The sequence below is a fragment of the Acinonyx jubatus genome, chromosome B3 (genome assembly GCF_027475565.1).
Source record: "Acinonyx jubatus isolate Ajub_Pintada_27869175 chromosome B3, VMU_Ajub_asm_v1.0, whole genome shotgun sequence".
NCBI lineage: Eukaryota > Metazoa > Chordata > Mammalia > Carnivora > Felidae > Acinonyx > Acinonyx jubatus.
Genome location: NC_069386.1, coordinates 112,181,282 through 112,204,951, shown reverse-complemented (window position 1 = coordinate 112,204,951; position 23,670 = coordinate 112,181,282). Strand labels below are relative to the sequence as shown.

The 23,670-nt window shown below is 46.4% G+C and overlaps 1 protein-coding gene across 4 annotated transcripts in view; it reads right to left on the bottom strand.

Annotated features, from left to right (window-relative positions):
- Positions 1–275: 275 nt before the first annotated feature.
- RAD51B (RAD51 paralog B) overlaps positions 276–23,670 on the bottom strand; it is a 715,946-nt gene continuing 692,551 nt past the window's right edge. For all 4 annotated transcript variants that reach the window (XM_053224607.1, XM_053224604.1, XM_053224606.1 and 1 more), the window contains exon 11: positions 276–616. In XM_053224607.1, coding sequence (XP_053080582.1) covers positions 276–616 — 341 coding nt within the window. The remainder of the gene's footprint in view (positions 617–23,670) is intronic.

Here is a 23,670-nt window from a genome sequence, read left to right as displayed (position 1 = left end):
GTGTGTGTGTGAAGGGAAGGGGGTTTAGGGACCACCATCCTGTTTTCCTAATCTGCACACTCATCACAGAGGGAAGTCAATTCTGGGTAACACTTTCCCAAACAACTCGGCTGCAGGCCGATCTGCAGGCAGGGGGCCTGGGGGCTGTTATCATCTCCAGAGATAGGGGGCTTACCGGCGGACAGAGTGGTGAAAGGACACTTAGTGTTGCTTGAAGACATTCCTAAGAAGACAGAGGAGCGCCTGGAAACAGACACCCAGGATTTCGCTGCCGCTTAGCAACCCTGGCAGCTGGACGTGACTCGTGTCTCTAAGCTTGCGGCTCGCGTAGCCCCAGCACACTCAGCAGTTCTGAGGGATATACTGAGAAGAGATTCATCGTCTCTCCTCAGCTGTGGAAATACCAAGAACCTTTCCTCAAAGTTTCTCGCTCTTGGATCAGAATCCTTTATGTGGGAAGGATTTGTGAGGAAGCGGTAGGTGAAAACTTCGTCTTTATTCCATGCCCAACGAGCTCTGTTAGAAGGGAAAGACTCCAGTCGTGGGCACAGGAGACCTGGCCTCCAGGCCCACCTCAGCCCTGCCTTCTTGAGTGGTTCTGGACAGGTTCCTTCACCTGCAAAACAAGAAGATGGGGTCTATATGAGCTCTCAGCTGGAATACTCACAGTATTGGTGAATTGAGACAACACGTGAAATGTGAATCAAAGCAGGAGTTAAAAAAATACACCTCAGGACATATTTATGGTCTTCACAGCTAGAAACGTGACCAAAGCAATGTAAGTCAACCCTGAGATTTATAACAAACCATGAGGTCAGATCTGGGGGCTCCCAGTCAGGTCTAGAACAACCACAACAAGACTGCAAAATCCTTTGCTTCTGAATCAAATCCTCCCAAGCCATTTCCTCCTCTTTCAAGTGCCCTGGATGGAAGGGTCACTCACCACCTCCCTTCAAGATTCTGAGGGGGATGGGGGCTTTGGTCACAAGTTCAAATAAGAAAACCTCCTTTTGATTAAGCTGAAGTCCAAGCACACTTTCCAGAGTGGCTAAGGCCCACGTTCTGTGTTTTGCTTGAAGTTTCCAAGCCCTCGTCTGAAAGGCAGTGTCCCTTTACCCTTAAATAAGAAAATGGGAAAGGGGGTGTGGGGGGGGGGTGTTGTGATTTTTACTTTGCAAACCTTCCCAGTGCAGGAACTCCTGTTCTGCAGTGCAGGTAAACAACACCTGAGCTGGGAAGGAAAACTACCTGGTAGTCTGCAGGGGACGCCAGCAGGACAAGGGGAGGGAGGGCGGGGGGGGGGGGGGGGGGGGCGCAGGGCCAGCTCTCTGGCGAGCTGAGCTGAAAGTCTACTTTTGTTTGAACCTCATCCCAGTCCTCACCTACCTACCCTTGAGAGGGAGGGGCCAAACCAGGGAAGGTGTGATTTCCCCGAGGGCCCTTTCCTAAAACCTGGCACCCAGAAATCTGTGGTGCAGAAAGCCCCGGGGTGATGTCCTTTCTGCAGCGCCCCTTGGGGCCACAAACTTGTGGGAAGGAAGGACTCCACACCCCTCTCTCCTCCCTCTTGTTCGGGTTGGTTTGCGCTGGAATGCCACCCTTTTCAAAGTGTCTGAGCGACAGGCACTTTCTGAAAGCACCGAGACTGAAACCAAGCTTCTGAGTTCACAGGTTCGAGCCCCGTGGCGGCCAGTGGGACTGGTGCTCCGCTGAAGCCTCAGCTTTGGAAACGCCTCTGTTCACTCCCAGGGCCCCCATTTTCCGATTTTTACTGCTGAGACCGCTCCCCCCCACCCCCCCGCTCCATCCTCCGCCCCTGCCCCCAAGACCCAGCTCCGGTGACCCGAATGGCTGAGTCAACTTGGCGAAACAAGAGCGTCCCCAACGGGCCGGCCGCCCCCAGCCCCCTTCGCCCCTCGCTCGGCCCCACAATGCGCCCTTGTGCCGCTCCTGCAGCCAGGCCGAGGGATTTGGCGCAGGGAATGGGGGGCGGGGGGGGGGGGGAGAACAGTCGTCAGATATTTAAAACAGAGCCGAGGGAACAAAGCAGGCCTTTGTGCACTGAGGCGGCCTGGAGCAGGGAGCCGGCGGCTGCAGAGCTAGGGCTGCTCGGCGCATGCGCGCGGCGGAGCGGCAGCGCTCGGGTTACCGAGAGTTTTCCACCCCGGTTCGCCGGCCCGCGTTAACCCCTTGCCGGCCCGCTACCCGGGGCAGGGGACGGAGACGCTGTCTTTCATCTGCTGGCCGCTACAAGTTTAATTGAAAAAAGAAATAGTCATTTTCCATGTTTCTATAGGAAGCACAGATCATTAAAATAAAATGATATACCAATTGGGAACAAAGATTTTAAATGAGCGGGATTGAATGGGACACTTGGGCCATGTAAAAATCGAGGCATTTCCAAAAGACGCCTTCTTTGGACGCCAGTGAAAGCTTTTTAAAGGACTAGCGTCTTTGGTCTTGTGTATGCTGGGCGACGGGCTGCTTCGTTTTCCTGTTTACAGTCACTGGGGATTTGGAAGATAACGTTGGTTATTGTCAAGGTTCTGACTTTTGTTTGGGGTGGTGGGCTGGACGGTGTTTATTTATTTATTAAAAATAAATAGAGCTAGAGTGTGCATGGTACAAAGATGAGACTGGGTCATGAACCAAAGAATATAATTAATCTAATCTACGCACTAGAGTTTCTTATACAAAGAGGGAAAGGAAGGAAGAGAGGAAGGAAGGGAGGAAGGAAGGAGTTATTGAGCACATTTTGTTGTGTTGGGGGAGAAGATTGAAGAGGTGTCTCCAGTAGTGTAGACTGGAAGTGACTTGGGGATAGGATGTGCAAAGTACTCCGTCCTGCTTTATACCAGTAATGATCACCTCCCCCTGGTATGTAATGAGGAGTGACAGGCAGAGGCTGGGGGAAGTTAACTGCAGACTTAGAAGTGAGTTATTATGCTTGAATTATCCAGATGAATGGGAAGGGCAGTCTCAAACCACCAGGTGATTCTACAGCCTTCTAAACAAAGCTCCTGGGCTCAAGTCCAGCAAGGTTAGATGGATAGCCCTAACAAAGCAAGTTAGGGGGAGTGGACGGGATCAAAGGGACATCTCATCACTTGTGCTAGGACTCTGAATCAGCTTACTCTGCTCTGCCTGTGTACCTGCATCTGAGGAATTTATGGCTCTATCTCTTTCCTCCATAGCACCATTACCAGGTGGTCACAAGACAGCAAAGAGATTTCTGTCTTGGCAAAGAGGTCATCTTGGCAAGCAGTTCCCTTACCATCCTTGACTTCCAGGTCTCCATGGCAACCCCAGCTGGGGTGTCATAGGCACCAGAGCCTATCCCTTAATGTCCCTACTGCAGCAAGGGCAGATAAGCAATTTCTCAGCGACTGTCATGTAGCAAACTCATTCTCAAATGAGAACGATTTATGTGGGTTTTTTCCACTCTCTTCTACATTCTGGCCCAGAATTCTGGGCCTAGGACATAGTCTAAGGATGTACCTTGGGATGTAAATTAAAAAGAGAATAGTGTGAGGGGGACTTGGAGAAAGAAGTCCCTTCTTCTAGACACAGGGACAAAGTAGCTTTCCTTTTTGGCTTCCCCAGCCCATAGCTCATTTCCTCTCCATCTCCAAGCTCGAATAAAGGAAGTTGTGGTAGACAGTCTCCAAATTGGTAGTCCCCAGTCTTTCCCTCCTGATATCTGTGTGCTGCTTCTCACCTCTTGAATCTGGGATAGCCACGGTGACTTGGCTTGACCAAGAGAACATGGTGGGTGCGTGACATTCTGGAACTTCCAAGGCTTGGTTATGAGAAGCTTTGTGATATCTGTCTGGGATATTAGTCCTGGGACACTTGCTGTAAAAACCAGCCGCCATCCAGTAAGAAGTCTAAGTCACACAAAGAAGCTACCAATAGGTGCTCTCATCCATAATGCAGGCTGAGCTCTCTGCCAAGATTCACATCACTGCCGGCCTTAGGAATGAGTGATATCCACTTGTCTGTGCAGCTCAGTAGAACCTTGGGATGACTCCAGCCCTAGCTACCTATTTGACTGGAACTTCAAGAGATCCTGAGTGAGAACCAGCTAGCTGAGCCCAGTCAGCGGAGGTGTAAGAGATCACAGTAAATTGTTTTAAGGCACTATGTTTCAAGGCGTTCCCTTATGTAGCAGTAGGTAGTTGAACAAGAATGAGATGCTGGGTGGGGAGTGAAAAGAGTGGAGAGGAACTCCTGATAGGGAGGTCGCTTCGAAGGGTTCTATTTCTCTTTCTGTCTCCCCAGGTCTCCCCAATACCACCTGCTCTTTCTGAGCCATGCTGGGCACACCGCACACAAAACACGTGCTGCTGCTCATTGTCACATGATCTGGGTACTCGGCTCCTCCATGTGATGGTGGACACCCTGAGGGGAGGGCCTGCCTTATCTGATTCCTACCCTCCCTGGTACTGACAGATTCATCAAGCTCTAGTGGATAAATGTGGTGAATAACTGCTGGAATAGTATCTCAAGGTGCTTAAGTGGCCTGGTTTCTGATCTTTGACATTTAATACCTGACATCTTCTGCCCCTGCCGCCTGGGCCCACCTAGGAGCCAGCCCTAGGCTGGGGGGGGGGGGTAGTCTGAACGCCACCAATACTGTGACCACCCAACGGAAGGAGATCAGGGCCAAGGGGGACGTTGCAAATCTCCTGATTGGATTTGTGCCTCTGGAGACTTTAGAATCAGGGAGAGGACCCACATGACAGCGCTGGGAACAAGAGGGGTTTTGTAACGGTGTGGATGGGGGAAGACCCCCCAGAGTGCGAGCCCCCAGGACAGCTGAGAGCCCATCGTACGGAGGACGCTTCCACATGTTCAAGGCCTCCCCCAACTGTCTGTCATTGGACACGTGTATTTAAGCCACGCCGAGGTCAGTGGCGGAGTTGCAGCTCGGCTCGTGTAGAACCTAGTATCTGCTCAGGGGTCCTGCTAAACCCAGAGCATACTCAGAGCCTGTTTCCTTCATCCCTTCCAGAAACATTCACCTGTGAGCCAAGCTTGGTTCCAGGCACCCGGCATGCGGTAGGAGGCAGTCCCTGCTTCCAGGTAAAACATCTTCTGGGGGAGGCGTGTCTCAGATACAGGCCACCTGTGTGGGTAGAGCTTGGCTGGCAGTGAGAATCAGGGCAGCTGTGGTCTTCCTTCCTCATGCTAGCTTAGCCTTCTGACTTCATTTAAAGACCCGGAAATCAGGGCACCTGGGTGGCTCAGTCAGTTGAGTGTCCAACTTCGGCTCGGGTTACGATCTCACAGTTCGTGAGTTTGAGCTCCGCATCGGGCTTGTTGCTGTCAGTGCAGAGCCCGCTTTGGATCCTCTGTCCCTTCCCAACTTGTGCCCACGCTGTCTCCCCAAAATAAGAAAAAACATTAAGGAAAAAAAAGAAGACCCGGAAATCTCTGTGCTGCAAGGTAGTAGTGGGTGTGGGCACTAAAAGCACATGATCTGGGTTCAAGTTCTGACTTCACCAGGATTTATTGTTTGTGTGATCTTGGGCAAGTTGCTTAACCTCTTGGCACCCCTTCAGCATCAGTATAAATAAGAATAGTAACAGTGACGGGGTGCCTGGGTGGCTCGGTTGGTTAAGTGCCGTACTCTTGGTTTCAGCTCAAGTAGTGATCTTATGGTTTCATGGGTTCAAGCACCACATGGGGCTCTGCACTGGCAACATGGAGCCTGCTTGGGATTCTCTCTCTCCCTCTCTCTCTCTGCCCCTCCCTCCTCGCGCTGTGTCTTTCTCAAAATAAATAAATACGCTTAAAAATAAAAAGAACAGTAACGGTGCTTCATCTTAAGGTTGTACGGGGATTTGGTGAGATACTGCTGGCAGGGCAAGCACTTAGATCCATGCCCACAGCTTGTTTCCTGACCTCCAGGAAGACTGGCCAGATGGGCAGGTACCACAGGGTATTGTGCTGGGAAAGCATTTCTGAGTCAGGGCAGCTGTCCCTGCCCACAGGTATGAGGTACCTTTGCCACATGTTCCTGCGATGGAAAGAAATCCATGAGGGACCATGGCCCGTTCTTCTGCACCCACCAAGCATTTGCTTGAACCCCAGTTGTTTTCCCAGGCAGCACACCCGTGTTATGCCACCATTCAGACGACACTGTCAGCTAATCATTCTGAGTAAGGAGTATGTTCTCTGACAAGAAGCCAGGCCCTCCTGGGGGAGGGTCGTTTTTCTGAAAAATGCCCACTTTACCTCATCTTTCGGGGCCTGCTTCCTGACCAACAGGCTCACAGTAAGTGAAGCTAGAGCCCAGTGTCTGGGAAAGATTCCAAAACCCCTGGCATTTCCAACACAGAGGGGATATACTTACTGTAAATCTTTATTCTCCTTAAAGTAGTTTAGCAGAAATAAGTCATTTGATCCTTCCTTAGTACATCTCAATAGGTCAATTTTCAGTGTCATCTGAACTCAGGACACAGAAAAATAAAACATAAAGCCTTACTGGGCCTACTGGTTTATCCATCATATTCTGTTACCTTCTAAGAAGTCTGTCCAATTAGCATATCTGATCACTTGAGGAACACCTGGCTGGAGTATTTAGGTGGTGGCAAGGGAAGGCTAGACTGTTTTCTTCCTCAGATGTAATTCTTTGGGCTCTCCACCCAGGGTCACTGCTAGCTCACATGGCATGTATGTGCAAATAAGAAAAAGGCACCCCTTCCTCTGTGTGGATGCAGCCATGCCAGGGGGCACAGCATGGAAAAAAGAGTGAGGGCTGGATCCTAGCCCTCCCTCACTCACCCTCTTGTGCAGTGCACAGCCTACATGACTGCACATGGTGGCCCTGCCTCCACCCATACGAGCACGGTTACTAGCTCCAGTTTCTCTTCACGGAGAGGTGTTTGCTGGAGGGGGACGGGACGGGGTGCTCATTGCTGTATGTTAGAGACAGGTTCCTGGAGGCCCAAGAGCGACACCTTAACGTGGGCATGTTTTGAAGTCTGGGAGACTTTCAGGGCATTTGTAGCAGGGGCACTTTGCCAGGGACAGAGAACCCAGTCTTTGAAGTTAAGACACTTCTGGGGGATGGAACAGCTGGTCAGTCTGCCCATAATCCTGCTGGGAAACCTGACAGCAAAAGGCCTTGGATTTGCTCATTTGGATGCTTTATGGTAATTTCCAAGAACCCTTTACCCTCTTCTGAGAAAGAGTGAATAGGGTCATGGCTCTAGTCTCCCCCTGCTTCTCTTGAGCTTTGGTCTGTGGTTAGGACATCTGGGCACAGGAGGTTAGCCCATCTCTGCTTTCATATCTAAATCCAATCACCTGTCAAGAGGCTGGCCTTCCCTGCTTTAATGAGTCCATTTATGGAGTTCTCCATGGTGTGATCTGCAGGGGAGGGGGTAAGTCCGGAAGACTCCCTGTGGGCTCTCAGGGGTATCATCTTCCCTAGTTGTGACCCAGCAAACTCACCTCTAAAATGGAATGAAGAGCACGCAGCACATCCATAACATGAATAGACTCACGAGGACTCATGACTTTTAGTTCGATTTTTTGTAAATGGATACATTCATAGACCCAGCGCCAAATCCTGTTAGTAATCAAGGGCTCTCAGGAAATGTGGAGATATTTGTTCCTTTCCTAGTTTATTTATCCAACAAACATTGATTGCATGTCTACCAAGTGCCAGCTCTGTGCACCTCTGGGTGAAGAGGCAAATGAGAAAAAATATTCTCTTGCTTTCTCTTTAAATGCCATTTCCTTGGGAAGGCTTCCCTGACTACACGCTCCCTAGGCTTGGGACCCCTATGTATATTCCTTTTTGGTAAAGAGCATTGTACTTTAATTACTTGACCCATTTCTATTTTCACCACTAGACAGCTTCAGGAGCAAAGGGACCATATCTACATTAATCAAAACACGTCTGTACCAAATTCTGGCGCAATGCGGCCCCCCAAAATATGGGTTGACTGAGTCCATTTGTTCCCCACCTTGTGTGTACTGGATCAGAATGTCTCCCTCTCCTGTGATACTCCTGTGTTTAGGAAACCCAGCTCCTGTGGAGGGTTGAATCCCAAGCAGGAATTCCCCTGCTCCTGAGAGGGTCAGGACCAGATGATTACCAAAGTCCCTCTAGCTTCAAGCCAGCAGTTCTAGGGTAGATGGGGCTCTAGAGGCCTGGACAGTACACCAGAGCACAGAGGTGTGGGCCAAGTTAGAAGCATGCTTGCAGAAAATATTGCAGGTGCCCAGGCTCCAGACCTGATCCTTGTTCAGGAAAGAAATACTGATGTGAGCTGAGAATGCAGCTCTGAAGAGGAGCCCCCTGTGGGCCTGATACTGACCACCCTCCACTCCTAGCACAGGTACTCCAGATGGGGAAACTGATCCCCCAGTGGGTCTGTCAGAGGCAAGAGGAAACAGGGGAGAAGGGAGTGGTGCCCTGGCTGTTGGCCTGCCCCCTACACCTGAGAGCTCTGTGTCTGGTTACACTCATTGTCACTGTGCACAGACCCAAGGTCAGCGCTGGAAGGAGATTGGCTGGGCTCTGGTTGCTGATAGTACTGTTTTAGTCTTGCCTGGCCATTAAATCCTGGTTCTGTTGTTCTGTAGTCAATAGCAACAGGAGGCAAGGCAGTTTTTTCCATGTTGGGAGCTTATTTTTTCTCCCTTAGGATGGGCTATAATCAGCTCAGGTCCCTTTGCATGAAGGCTGGGTGCCCTGGGCTCCCCACCAAGGCCTTAAAATCCTCACCCTGGTGGCTAGGGAGGAAAAGGTCAGCTTAGCTCTGCCCAGGCACACTGGGGGTAGCTGGGTCAAGTGGGACCTGTAAGTAGGGAGTTACCAATGCTTCTAAAATTGGGCTCAGCTGCCCCTCTTTAGTTTTAATGGCTACAAAATATCCATGGTGACTGCATTGGGTAGGCTTAAAGCATGGGGAGTAGAGGACAAAAAAGGAGAGGAAAGAAGGAGAGAAAACATAAAAGGAATTTAAGAGGGAGGGAATGAGGAGAAAGGTGTCTGTGAGTGCAGTGACCCCATTGGCAGCCTCTGGTATCACTTGGGATTTGAAGCCAAAGTGGGGTGAGCCCAAAGGCCTTGATGAAAAAAATAGGGCCTCTCTCTGGAAGGGGCTTTTGCTTCCCATTGGGAAGGAGCTTCCATCATGGATGGGTAGACGGACAGATGGAGGAATGAATGAAAAGGGCAAAGACCAGGGGGATACGATTTGTCAGGGATTGAGTGAAAGGGAAGAAATAAAACAAGAAGTGAGAAAATCCAGTGATGGGATGGACCATTTTATACAGGGACCCTCAAGTATGATATTGATGCCAAGTGGTCATAGAGGGGGGCCTTCTCTCTGCCCCATCTCTGTCTTAAATCAACATTGACCTAAGAGAAAGATAGTGTTTACTATGCAAATAGTCTCTGTATCACCCGGTTTTCCATCTCTGGGTCCTACTTTATGGAAACTCCAGAGCTGTCACTGGTCAACAGCAAGGCATCATGTCTACTTTTGCTAAATCCCTTCTAAGACCAAGTGAATTTGGCTGTGGATGGACAGGCAGAGGCCAAAAGTGGGGAATATAAACTTCAGATTAATTTGAGAATAGGAAGAGTTAAAGAGCCTCAAAGTTTTCAGTCACTCCTACCCAAGGCTTTGGAGTATTAATTACTCTAACAATAGCAAATCATTGAGTAGATTGTTTCTTCTTTCCCTTCAGTAAAAGTGTTAAGTATAGGCCTACTCCCAGGGAAAGCCCAGTGGGAATGAGAGTCAGGGTCAAGGGTTAGGGGTCAAAGGGTTATACCCTCCAAGCCTTGAACCAATGGTGTGGGTGGCTAGCACAGAGGTGAGCAAAGCTTTTTCCATGGAAGGTCCTTATCAGAAACCAGAGCTGCACAAAGGGATACTGTGAGTCAGGTTATAACAGCTAGCAGTTGTGGGGGCAGGTCAGAAGGGCATCAAGTAAAGGCTGTTGGGTAAGGGTTCCATTCTTAGGGTTCTGCTATTGTAGGGACCTGCTGATTCACTTGGGAATGTCAGAACTCCTGAGTAGATCCAGTCTAACAACCTGCCTGGGTGCATTCTCAGGTAAATCTGGGTTGCCTTTAATGTCAGCAAAATAACAGGAAAACACTGGCCTTTTCTCTAAAGAAGATGCAGTGTTATGTTCAAGCCTCTGTAAGAGCTTAAGAGTGAGGAGGTCTGGTTCCCAGAGAAGTGTAAACCTTATTTGAAATCTTGGAAGGAGCCCTAGAGAGAGAGAGAAAGAGAGGAGCTGACCCAGGAGTAGTGGCCTCAGAGGCTTTGGCACTGAGTTCCAACGTGGGTAGAGGAAACGTACATTATATTTAGGGCAAGGGTCAAGTGAAACTCTAGGAAAAGCATCAACCGTGGAGAGTGAATAGGCTTGTCATGTTAGAAGTCTCAAAGGGGTCTTAAGTGTTCCTTTGATCAAGGGGGAGACACAAAAGGTGGACTATGCAGAAATAACCTCCCCAGGAAGGCAAGTAGGTTTAATGGGTTTTCACAGAGAGGTGGAAGACCATTTCATCTTCCCTCTGTCAGGACAGGGAGATGGGGATGCTGGACCCAAAGGTTATATGTTCACTTTTATGGTCTTCACTATGGCCTGATGTCCATCAGGATAGATAGCCACCAACTCTTTGGTTCTTGTTGCTTGTGAGTTCCTTCCACCATTCTTTGGCTTCCATTTCTAAATCTTCTTCAGCCTGGGGGGAATTTGTAGTGACCAGCTCTATCTAACTTGGTTTCTTGACCTCAGGGATACCTTTATATAATACTAACTTTTTAAAACTCATGACTTTTCCCTCTTTATTCTTTTAATTCCTGATTAAAAAAAGGCATTTTTCTTTACTCGTGCTATATGTCTGTCTTTCTAGTTAATAAATAAACATGACTTCATCAGGGAGCACACATCAGGAGAGGAAATTTTTTTTTCTTGTGTCTTGAGCCCTACTGGCCAGGGCCAAATGCTGAATAGCTTGTATGAACTTGGTCTTGATCCCAAAATGATGGTCATCCCCCTGTAAGTTGTCTTCATTTGGTCTACTGCTTCCTTAATTCTCAGCAAGTTGTATCTGTTGCTAAGATCTGGAGGGACGGACCCTATGAAGCTGAGCAGCTGAACCAAGAATTCAGTGTGGGAGTAGGAGATAACAACAACAACAACAACAAGTAAGGCGTGGGGAGGGGGCACTAGTTACCCTAGGGTTGCTGCTGTGGGGTAGTCTGCTGAATTTGAATTTCTGATTTTTAAGTCCCCAAATAGTCAAGGGTAGGCCAAGGACAAACGGAGGTTAGAGTCAGAAACTGGTCTGCCTAAGGTCATACAATTAGTGGGCAGTACATTATTTAGTTAGGGACAGCTTCAATAATTCTGTAGTATCAGGGTCCTGGTGGGAAAAACACAGAGAAGAATTTAATGAAAAGATTATTTAGCAAAGTTTGGTCAGGGTTTAAGGGAACTAAAAAAGATATTGTGAGACTCAAGGTTTAATAACATTGAGGAGGCATTGTCATCTCTAAGTCTGAAGAGTCAAGAGAAATGGATAGCTACTAGAACCTATAAGAGGGCTGCCTGACAGAACCTATGATCTCTGGTGGAGTGACAAAACCAATCCACAGTGATTTGGCAGGGAAGGAATTAGGGGAATAAATAATCTTCCTGCCCTCCAGTTTCCTGCTGGTAACTCTCTTTGCCTGAGCACAACTAGAAACCAGAGATCAAAGGAGCCCTATTGATGTAATATAGACAGGTTAATCCTCGAAGGTACAGGGCAGGGTTAACAGTGGTGAGTAGATCTGGAGGAGCAAATGGAAGCTATCCAGCCACCTGGGAACACAAATGAGATTTTTTTTAAAGGCTCCACATTTTTTCCCTTTCTTTATTGTCATACTTGTTCCTGCATGCCTTGTAGATGCTACGGTCTTCCTGCATTCCCTGGAATGCCCAGCCAATTCATCAGTGTCTAACTGATGGGACTGCCCTCTCTCACCACTATTTCTTTATCAAAATTAGTTCTTAGGATTTCTGCTTTTGGCCATGACAGCACAACAGGATCCAGATTTACTTTCCCACCATCAACAACTAGTAAAGTAAACAAAGTAGATACATTGATGACTTTAGATACTGTACAACAGGCAGTCCAAGGCTGTGATCCCTGAAATGAAGGAAATAAATGATATGAGCCCAGTGATCACCTTAGGTTCTGATTGGAAACACATTCTGGACTATAGAGCAGGAGAAGGAATTCCAAGCAGAGAATGGTGGTCTTGCTGCATTAAAAGACAGAACTTGAAGGTCAGTGAGACTTTGGATGGAAGATGGAAGATGCGGGGTAGAGTTCTAAAAAAAGGGGGCCTATGTGGAAAAAAACCCCAGATATCTGCATAAGGGTCCTCTTGAGTATTTGCTTAATACTAAGATGTACACCCAGAGTGAAGCTCCATAATATTGGGCAAAGAATGATCAGGAGATATCAGCTGTATAATTCAGAGTTCACATGGGACTAATAAATGTTCAAATATCAACCAGTTTGACCAGTCAGGGCATTTAGTAGACACCTTGTAAGAGTCATGACAACTGGTAGGTCTAAACTGTCCTTAGAGAAAAAGAAACTTCGGACCCACCCTAAAAAACTTAAAATATGTCTCTAAAGGATTGATCTTATCCATAAACAACCTAACTGCCTTCCAGATTAAAGCCCAACATTCTTTACAGAATGATAACAAACAAGACAATCAATAATGTAACTTTTAAAATATCCAACATTCCATCAAAAATCACTAGGCTCACCAGGTAGCAGGAAAATGTGACCCATAATTAAGAAAAACATCAGGTCAATAGAAACAGACTTTATAATGACAGAATTGATAGACTGAACAGACAGTAACACTAAAAGAGCTCTTATAAATATATAAAATATGCTTAAGGATTTAAAGAAAATCATGAATGGAATGAGGAAAGAATGAAAGATATATATATATATATATATATATATATATATATATATATATGTATATGTATATCAAATGGAACTTCCAGCAATGAAAAAATATAATATCTGAAATGAAAAGTCAGTGGATGGAACTTAAAGCAAACTGGACACTACAGACGAAAAATAAGTGAATTGAAAACAGCAATAGAAACTAGCCAGAATGAAGCACAGAGAGGAAAAAGACAAGACAAAAACAAAACAGAAAAATGACAAGAGTCTCAGTAACCTGTAGGGAAATATCAAGTGGTCTAACACATGTGTAATTCAAAGGGAGAAAAGGGAGAGAACACATTTTTGATAAAACAATGGCCAAAAATTTTTCAAGATTGATAAAAATTATAAGCACTTATATTCCCCAGAATCACAATAAGCCCAAGCAGGATAAACAAAGGATAATGGCAAAGAAAATCAAATTGCTAAAACTTATTGATAAAGAGAAAATCTTAAAAGCAGGCTGAGATAGATATATTTTATGGAGGAACAAAGATGAAAAAAAAAAAACCTGCAGACTTCTGATCCAAACTATGCAAGCCAGAAGACAATGGCATGATATCTTTAATGTGCTAAAAAAAAAAAACCAATCAATCTGGAATTCGGTATCCAGTGAAAATATCCTTTAAAAATGAAGGCAAGGGGCACCTGGGTGGCTCAGTCGGTTGAGTGTCCAACTTCGCTCAGGTCATGATCTTACAGCTCATGAGTTTGAGCCTCATGTCAGGCTCTGTGCTGACAGCTCAGAGCCTGGAGCCTGCTCTGGATTCTGTGTCTCCCTCTCTCTGCCCCTTCCCCAGCTTACACTCTGTCTCTCTCTGTCTCTCTCTCTCTCTCTCTCAAAAATAAAATAAAACATTAAAAAAATAAAAACACATGAAGGCAAGATACTTTTTGAGACACATAACACCTTAGAGAAATGTTAAAGGAAGTTCTTTGGACAGGAGGAAAATAAAACTTGGATCTACACAAAAGAATGAAGAATGCTAGAGATGGTAAACAAGAGGGTAAATATAAAACACTTATTTTCCATTAAAAGCATCTCTTTAACATATTGGAGCAAAAATGATAACAGAGTACTGTGGAGTATTTGCCATATGTAGAAATAAAATGTATAACAACAATAGCACATAGGGCATGAGATTGTAGCTAATAAGTCATTGTAGAAAAAATGAAATCATAAGAACCCTTAAACCAAAAGAAGGCAGTGAAAGGTAAGAAAGAGAACAAAGAACAGATGGAACAAATAGAAAACAAATATTAAAATGCTATACCTAAGCCAAACACATTGTAAATACATTGCATGTACTTGTCATTAAATGCAAATGGCCCAAATACCCCAAATTAAAAGGCAGAGATCATGAAACTGGATAAAAAAACATTAAAAAAAATTTTTTTTTCAACGTTTATTTATTTTTGGGACAGAGAGAGACAGAGCATGAACGGGGGAGGGGCAGAGAGAGAGGGAGACACCGAATCGGAAACAGGCTCCAGGCTCTGAGCCATCAGCCCAGAGCCTGACGCAGGGCTCGAACTCACGGACCGCGAGATCGTGACCTGGCTGAAGTCGGACGCTTAACCGACTGCGCCACCCAGGCGCCCCGGATAAAAAAACATTTTAAATGAAACTTATTTTAAATGTGAAAACATAAATAGTTTAAAAGAAAAAGAATGAAAAAAAGATATATCATGCAATACATAAGAAAGCTAGGCTATACTAGTAGAGAAAGAAGACTTGAGGACAAGGAATGCTATCAGAGATAAAGGGGGATAATTTCATAATGATAAAAAGTTTTTTTAGGAAGATATAACAATCCTAAATGTGTGTTCATCCACAAAGCTTCATAATACATGAAGCAAAAACTGACCAAATTGACAGAAGAAATAGACAAATCCACAATTACACTTAGATACTTCATCACTCCTCTTTCAGGAACTGATGGAATAGGCAAAAAAGCAAGAAAAGAAGACATGAACACTACTATTCACTAACATGATCTGATATTTTTAGAACACTCCACTCCACAATAGCAGAATACATATTTCTTTTCAAATCCCGCGGAATATTCATCAAAACAGACTACAGTTTGGATACATACATGCACACACACACACACACACACACACACACACAAATGACTAAACTAACTTTTAAAATATAAAACTTAATACAAAATAAATAAATTAGAATAAAAACCATCGGAAGATGTTTAGAAAAGGCCTACATATTTAGAAGTTTAATATCACATTTCAAATAGTCCGTGGGTCAAAGAAGACAATGCAAAAATAATTTTAAAAGATTTTACATTGAATAAAAATGAAGGCATAATATATCAAAATTTATAGGATTTAGCTAAGGCAGAATTTGAATGAAGTTTTCAAAGATTTTATTAAAAATATATTTATTGAAGTGTAAATTCCATATTATAAAATTCACCTGTTTTAAGTGTACAATTCAATGATTGTAAGAGAATTTATAGGGTCATGCAACCATTACCATAATTTGGATTATCTTCTTATGGTCCCTCAGAAACTACTGTTAAATTGCAATTGCAATAAAGTAATAGTTGTTAACTTTGCTTCTTACCCATGCAGCCTGCTTAACATTTTAAAAATTGAAATATAATTCAGATAACATATAATTCATCATTTTAAAGTGTGCAGTTTAGTGTTTTATACTATATTCACTATGTAATACAATAACAATCACTCCTATCTAATTTCAGAACATTACTATCACCCCCCCAAAGAAGCCCCATACCTATTAGCAGTCAGTCCTAACCCCTTCCTCCCCCTATCCCCTGGAAATCATTAATCTACATTCTGTTTCTATGGGTTTGCCTATTCCGGACATTTTGTACGAGTAATCTTACACCATGTGGCCTTTTGTGTCTGGTTCCTTTCACTTAGCTTTTGGATGGAATTTTAAAGCTTTAAATGCTTATATTAGAAAAGAAGAAAGATCTGTTTTTGACATAGCTATCAAGACAATTCAATAGGAATAGAATAGTCTTTTCAACTTATGGTGCTGAGACAAATGGATATTTGCATGCAAAAGAATAAAGTTGGATCTCTACCTCACACCATATACAAAAATGAACTCAAAATGGATCAAAGAGCTAAATATATAAAATTCTTAGAAGAAAATCCAGGTATAAATCTTTATGACCTTGGACTAGGTAATGGTTTCTTGGATATAATACCCAAAACACAAGCAACAAAATTAAAAATAAATTGGATTTCATAAAAATTAAACACATTTGTGCCAAAAGATGCTATCAAGAAAGTGAAAAGACATCCTATGGAATGGGAAAAATATTTATAAATCACATATATGATAAGAGATTTATACCCAGAATATATAAAGAACTCTTACAATGCAATAATAAAAAAGGCAAACATTATAAATTTGGAACGTAAGGAAAGGATAGAGCACCTGGGTGGCTTAGTCAGTTAGCCGTGCAACTCTTGATTTCAGCTCAGGTCATGATCTCACTGTTCGTGGGTTGGAGCCCTGAGTCAGGGCCATGCGATCAGCAGAGCCTGCTTAAGATTCTCTCTCCTTTTCTTTTTGCCCCTCACCAGCTCATGCACATGCTCTCTCTCTCTCTCTCAAACAAACTTTAAAAAAATAATAAAAAAATAAAAATAGGCAAAGGACTTGAATAGACATATCATCAAAGAAGATATACAAATAGCCAATAAGCACATGAAGAGATGCACATTTTTAGTCAGTAGGAAAATGCAAGTCAAAATCACAATGAGATACCACTCCACACCTACTAGAATGGCTGTAATAAAAAAGACAGACGATAACAAGTATTGCAAGAACGTGAAGAGATTGGAACCCTTGCATATTACCAGTGGGAAGGTAAAATGGTACAACTGCTTTGGAAAACAATTAGCCAATTCCTCAAAAAGTTAAATATAGAGTTACCATGTGACCCAGCAATCCCACTTTCAGATAAGGACCCGAGAGAATTGAAAATACATGTTCACTTACACATACATGAATGTTTATATCAGCATTATTTGTATTAGCCAAAAAGAGGAAATAACCAAAATGTGCAACCAATGAATGGATAAACAAACTGTGGTATCTCTGTGCAATGGAACATTATCCAGTCATAAAAAGGAAGGAAATTCTGATACATGCTACAACATAGATGAACCCTGCAAACATTATACTAAGTGAAAGAAACCAGGCACAAAAGGTCACATATTGCATCATTCCAGTTACACGAAATGTCCAGGCAGACAGTAGATTAGTGGTTGTTTGGGGCTGGGAGGAGGGAGAAACAAGGAGTGACTGATCATGGCATTTCTTTCTGGGGTGATAAAAAATATTCTGAATTAGATAGTAATTGATGGTTACATGACCTTGTGAACACACTAAAAAACCCGCACTGAGTTAGGCACTTTATTTATTTATTTTTAATAAATCTTTAACGTTTATTTATTTTTGAGACAGAGAAGGAACGGGGGAGGGGCAGAAAGAGAGGGAGACACAGAATCAGAAGCAGGTTCCAGGCTCTGAGCCATCAGCCCAGAGCCTGACGCGGGGCTCGAACTCATGGACCGCGAGATCGTGACCTGGGCTGAAGTCGGACGTCTAACTGACGGAGCCACCCAGGCGCCCCAAGTTACGCACTTTAAATGGTGTATTTTATAGTACGCGAATTAAAAAAATAAGGATCTGCTGGAAATGGCTTTATGCCCTGGTGTTGGTAACTGATAAAGGCTTAATACGCCATTTTCACAGCAATATCTGGTTTAACTTGGGCCAGCCCCTTCTGCCAAAGGCTACAGAATTTATTTTCTCAGAAAGTCTGGCCCCTAGGATTTTTGATTTTATTCACAGCTGTGATTGCTACTGGGCTGCCTCCAAAGCCTGAAGAATCCTATAACAGGTCATGCGGGTTGAATTTGTTATTTTAGGATCTATGCTAACTTTCCTACCACATGAATTCTTTAAAAATCCATTGTTATCTTGGATATGTTATGTTTCCATAGCCAGGCTCAACTGCAAGGATAAAAGACGACTGTGAGGCACTTGACAGTTTACAGAGAGTATTTTCCCTTTCCCCACTCTTTGGATCTTAGGCATTTAAATTTAAACGTGCATCATGACTGACCACACAGTGGCAGGCCCTGAGCTCTAGCCCTAATTTCTCGGACTCCAAAACATCTAGTCTTTCTTGGAAAAAGCCAGATGCGTTTTTGAACAAGTCATGAAGAAAAGGCCTCCCATCCAGCCCTCCAAGGATATTACACAGGCCCTTTGGCATTTAAACAACAGTTTCCACTGAGAATCTTTGATTGGTCTGCATTATGAAGAACGACCCCCAAATTAGTCGCAAGGAGCACCCAGAGATGAAATGGCTTGGTCTAAGATGTTCACCTCCCTCACCATGCCATTTGTGGATCCATTTTCACTCCCGTAGGGTTACAGACACCCACAGCATGTGTGCACGCACATGTGTATGCACACACACACACAGACACACACACACACACCCTTCTCTTTAGGGCTGAGAACTGAATCACCTGGCTGTCTTTTCCCAGCAGTGTTAGGATCTGGGCTCAGTCCCCACTTGTGCTTTTTCCCCTTTTTTAAATTGTGGTAAAATATATATAACCAAAAAATGTACTATTTCAACCAGTTTTAAGTGTCCAGTCCTGTGACATTAAATACATTCACAGTGTTCACCATTTGTCTCCAGAACTGGTTCATCTTTCCAAACTGAAACATGTCCGTTAAACACAAGCTCCCTGTTGCTCCCCACCCTGCCCCTGTCAACCACGGCTCTACTTTCTGGGTCTTTGAATTTGATTACACTAGGTTCTTCATATAAGCAGCATCATACCATATTTGACCTTTTGCCATTTGCTCGATGGTAATAGGTCATCTGATTCCAGAGCTGGCCCACGGGACTGGGTGTTGATGGGGTGACCAGCTCAGGAGGAGTGACAGGAAGAGTCCAGAGCCCAGAAACAGCCCTGGTCAGAATCAGGGGGGCTCTCACCCTGACAACAGCTGGAAATTCTTTCTGCTCTCCTGCAAGCTGGGTGTTACAAACCGGAGACTTTTCAAGCCCAGTCCCAAACACAGGAATTCTCCCCTCGTCAGTCTGTCTCCTGGGCCCCAACGAGACAGCTGTACTTCCCACGCAAGCAAAAGCATTCAACTGTGAGAGCCCTTGCCTGGGTCAGCTTGCTCAGCTTATCCTTGAAAGAGAACATAAGCTCCTCCCAAGGAATGACCATTTTTCTGCTCCAGGTCGTATAGAATGTGGGGTAGAGGACTTTCAAAATGTCCCTTGCTGCTATTAGCAGCAACAGCACAATCTATGCCATCCCGGATCGGCATGGCAATTGTATTTGCTCAGCCAGTTCTTTGAAATTTACCAAAAGGATCTGAGTCACACGCATGATCCTTCCACTGGCTTTTGTGAAGGTAAGTGAACCAATTCCTTCTGAAACTGAAAAAGAGAATCCTTCACTGGATTTCAGGTAAGGCCACAACTAGACTGGAAGCAAGGAGAGCTGAAAATGAATCCGATAGGCGCTAGGATGTCCCAGGACAAATCTGGTGGTAGAGGCTGAGTGCATTCTGTGCCGTGGGTGCTCAAGCACAAAGACCTACGTAAGCCTTTGCTAAGTGAAAAAGCTTGTCTTTCTCCAAATTCTCACAGAATGACCTATGTGACCACCCAGCATGGACAGTCATACAGGGGGGTGGTGTCCTATTTGACTTTTGCAGAACACACTGATTTGTTTACTTGTATGTGGTGCATTTCCTTATAGGAGTTACAAGCCCTAGCAAACTTCTGAAATCTTCCTGCAATAACAATAGGGCTGTAGGGAGTGTGGGAGAAGCCCTTCCCACCTCTGCAGAAGACGCGGCTGAGAAAAAGGAGATTTATCGTGGGCGTTGAGAGTTGGAGGGGTGGGAGAAACATTTAGAGAAGAGCAAAGAGAGACATTTTTCACTGGAGACGTTGGGAATGATGGCGTCCTCTGCTAAAAATGGTGAGGAAGCAATTTCCCTGGAGGTTCAGAAAACAGGACTGGACTCACTGCTGGCTATTCAGTGAGGGCCTGGGGATGGTGGTGGGACAATGGGCTGGGTGTGACCCCTGGCTGCTCATCTAAGGTCTCTCTGTTCTGATTTTATTCCAGCCAGTCTGGGAGGAAGAGAAGAGTTGAGGATAGTTGAGTACATCGTGGAGGGCATGTGCTGTCAGACGATGGGGGACGGAGCCTGGCTTTCTGGATCTCCCTAGAACTGCGCCAGGAACCAGGAGGCCGGGGCTGGGATGTGATGCTGTCGTCAACCGCCATCAAAGACCCAGGACCACTCTGGCCACAGTTTTATCCTCTGTGAAATCCAAACGTGTAGTTTCAAGTTGCGCGAGGGCTGCTCTTGGCCTGCAGGACCACGCAACCGGGGAGACTGCACCCCCCCAACACACACACACTGGGATGCAGTTGTAATAAGAAACAAACACTATCCTAAGGGCGAATGGGGAAGGGCAGAAATCGATTCTACCTTTGGAATCTTACAAGTTTCTTGGAGAAGTGAGTTACTAGGCCTTGAGTATGTTTAGATGAGGTGCTGACAGGTGGGTACGGGAGCAGATAAAGCAAGTGAACAAAAAGAGGAAAACTGGGTGAGTGCAGGTGGCAAGTTTTGGGAGTGGAAAATAAGGGACTACGATCCGGGCACAGGAACACATCAGACACAGCAGGTTCTCAGTCGATATCTGTGACTGATGATGGCAGTAACAAGGACTGGGCTAGAACAGGAGGGCATCTCCCTGGCTGAAGGGCCAGGAGCAGCACCAAGTCCACATGGGCTCTTGAGAGGGAGACAGGCCACTCTGATGGGCTCTGTGTCCACTGGCAGGTAGACACGAGAGAGGAGGCCCGAGGGCAGAGGAGAAAGGTCCTGGGGGAGAGATGACAAGGGTTTGAATTTAGATAGCAACACTGGGATGGGGAGGGATGTAAAAAATAGTGCAAAAGAAGATTCTGCAGGTTTCTGGAGGCTGATGAGATGTGCAAAGAGAGGAAGGAGAGATGAAAACAATTCTGAGGATTTTGAACCTGAGCAATGGGGAGGGTGGAGATTCATAAACAGAGATGGGCAAGCTGAGGAAGAGAGAGGGAAACCTGGAAGAGAAATGGAAACCTGGGAGAAGGTTGTCAGGAGAGCCCAAGAAGAGAATCTGAGTAGTCAGTGGGGGCTGAGCCATGTGAGGAGGGGGTCATGGAGGTGGTTCCCGGGGCCATGTTTGGGAGCAAGGCCTATGAAAATGGCCCCAAGCAGCGGCCAGTTGCCAAAACCCGAGGAGAGAAAATAGAAGCAGAAGGTGTCAGGGACCCCATAAAGAAGTTTGTAATACATGGAACAAAAGAAAATGATGGTGAACTTAAAGACAGTGGGCCCAGGAGAAGCCATTTTAGGATAAGGAAGATGTGGCCATGCTTTGGTGCCATGCTTCTCAAATGTGGGAATCCCATTAATGCAACTTCTGATCTAGGAACGAGGACACAGGATGGCATGGCATGGAAGAGACAGGAGCCCATGAGGCTGCTTTGGGCCTGGTAAGTAAGTTAGTTTTGCAGAGGAAGATGGGGTGTCAGCTGCACACAGACCGAGGGAAGGGAAGATGAGAGGGTGATGTGAAGGAACCGTGAGGTGGGGGAATGAGGTGCAAGGAAGCCCCTGAAGAGATGCCTGGATCTTCTTGGTCTGGTGAGCAGTGAGAGACTCTGTGGGTGGCAGGTGGAGGTGGGGTCTGCGGAGTCCAAGGAAGGGGAAAGGCCTCAGGGACAGTGGTTTGGCTGACTTGGCCAGAGAGGAGAGTGGTGCAGATGAAAGCTTGGGTGGAAAAGGAAGCTCTTAAAGGGACATGGGCAGGGGGTGGGCACAAGAAAGGGCAGGAGAGGACAGTGGCAGAAAGGAAGAGGTGAGAGGAGAAGCTGATGTTCCAGAGCCACTGGTGGCGAGGTCTGGGAAGTGAGTGTGGGAGGTGGCTAAGGGGGCCAGGCAGATGAGAGACTGAGATGGAACAGGCTGGAGGCTGGAAAGATGAGGGCGTGCATGCAAAGGGCAGAGGCCTGAGGAGAGGGAGGCTGGTCTTGTGGCAGAGTGATGAGTGACAGGAAGCACCAGGGCCCAACAGCTCCAGGAGGGTGGAAGCCAGGCCTGGCTGTGGAAGGTCCTTCCATTCGTTCCATGGGTTAGCAACAGCACCTGTTTCAGGAAGCCAGAACGGCTCCTCAAGGCAGAGGGGGCCTGGCCTGTTCTCAGTCACTCAACCTCCACTTCCTGAGGCTCCTTGAATGTGGCTCCGGGCTGGACTGCTGAGGGCTGAGTCTCATGCCTTTGGACCATGACATGGAGGGGTGATGGGAAAAGTGAGTCCTTCAGTGAGGACTTGAGGGCACCCTGTGGTCATCCCAGCTACCTGCCGCTGCTGCCCCAGGTCAGGGGAGGTTAAAACCCAACTCTGGGTCAAGTCACTGGGAGCTGAGATTCCAGCAGTCCCACTTTGCCGGCCCCTGGGACCACCTCTCACCTCCCCCACACTGCAACACAGAGCTTGAAGCCAGTGAGTGCTCCTGGCACAAGCCGGAGTGGGGTGGGGTGGGGGCTCCAGCCGGGAAGGAGGACCAGCCAACAGCATGGCTGGACACCCCGCTATCAGTTTGTTCGGTTGGGTTTGATTCTCTTTCTCTCCCTGGTGGGCTTCAGCTTGTAGTTGTTTGCTCTTCATCAGTGGTTTATGGGGACCATGGTGTTTGGGGAGGAAAGAGCGGGGACGGGAACTCTCAGATGCCGTGCTGGTGCCCAGCCGTGTCCTGGGCCTTCCCCGCCGGCCCCGCCATGCCTGGGGTGGGCCTCGATGGGCCTAACACTCAGACCCGTAGCCCTTGTCACACAGCTCCTTGTGGTGTCCTTTTTAGGCCCCTTGGGACTCGGACCAACACCTGCCAGAAACCACGTGGGCTCCTTCCCTCCAAATCAGAACTTCCTTTCTTTATTCCCTCCACTGAGGCCTGGGGTTTCTTTGCCTTTCAGCCCGGTTCTTCCTCCCTGTGGAGGTCTTTGCAGCAAGGGGGCAGGACGTTGGGTGGCTGGCCTTCCTTTGGCTCTGTCCTCCCTGGGTGACCTATGGCTGCTTCTGCGTTGCCAGACGCACTCTGTCCCCCTGAGGCACCGGGGGACAGCCTCTGGCCCTTCCTGGTGTGCCTCCTCTGCGTCTGTCTGTCGTTCTACCCACCCATCCCTGTGTTCCTTGCCCCTTCCCCGGGCCTCTGGTTATTTGTCCACAGAGGAGGAGGGAAGCTCTCAAGGATTTGTGCAGAGACCCTGGACAGAAGAAGATACGTGGAATTTGCAAAAAATCCAGGAGCAAAGTTGTAACTTGACTTGAAAACAAACAAAAGGGCCAGAACTGCACTTAAGCTCCGCAGAAGCTCCTCTCCCAGTGTAAACAGAAAAGGGCAGGCTTGGGCCAAGCAGACTGGGACAGCCAGGGAGGGGTCCGGAGCAGGCTGGCCGCCCACTTCCTCCTGAGGAGACAGGTTGTGGGGAAAGGTCTCTGCGGCCTCGTGAGAGGAGAAAGAAGAGGCTGGCAGTGCTGTTGTTTGCC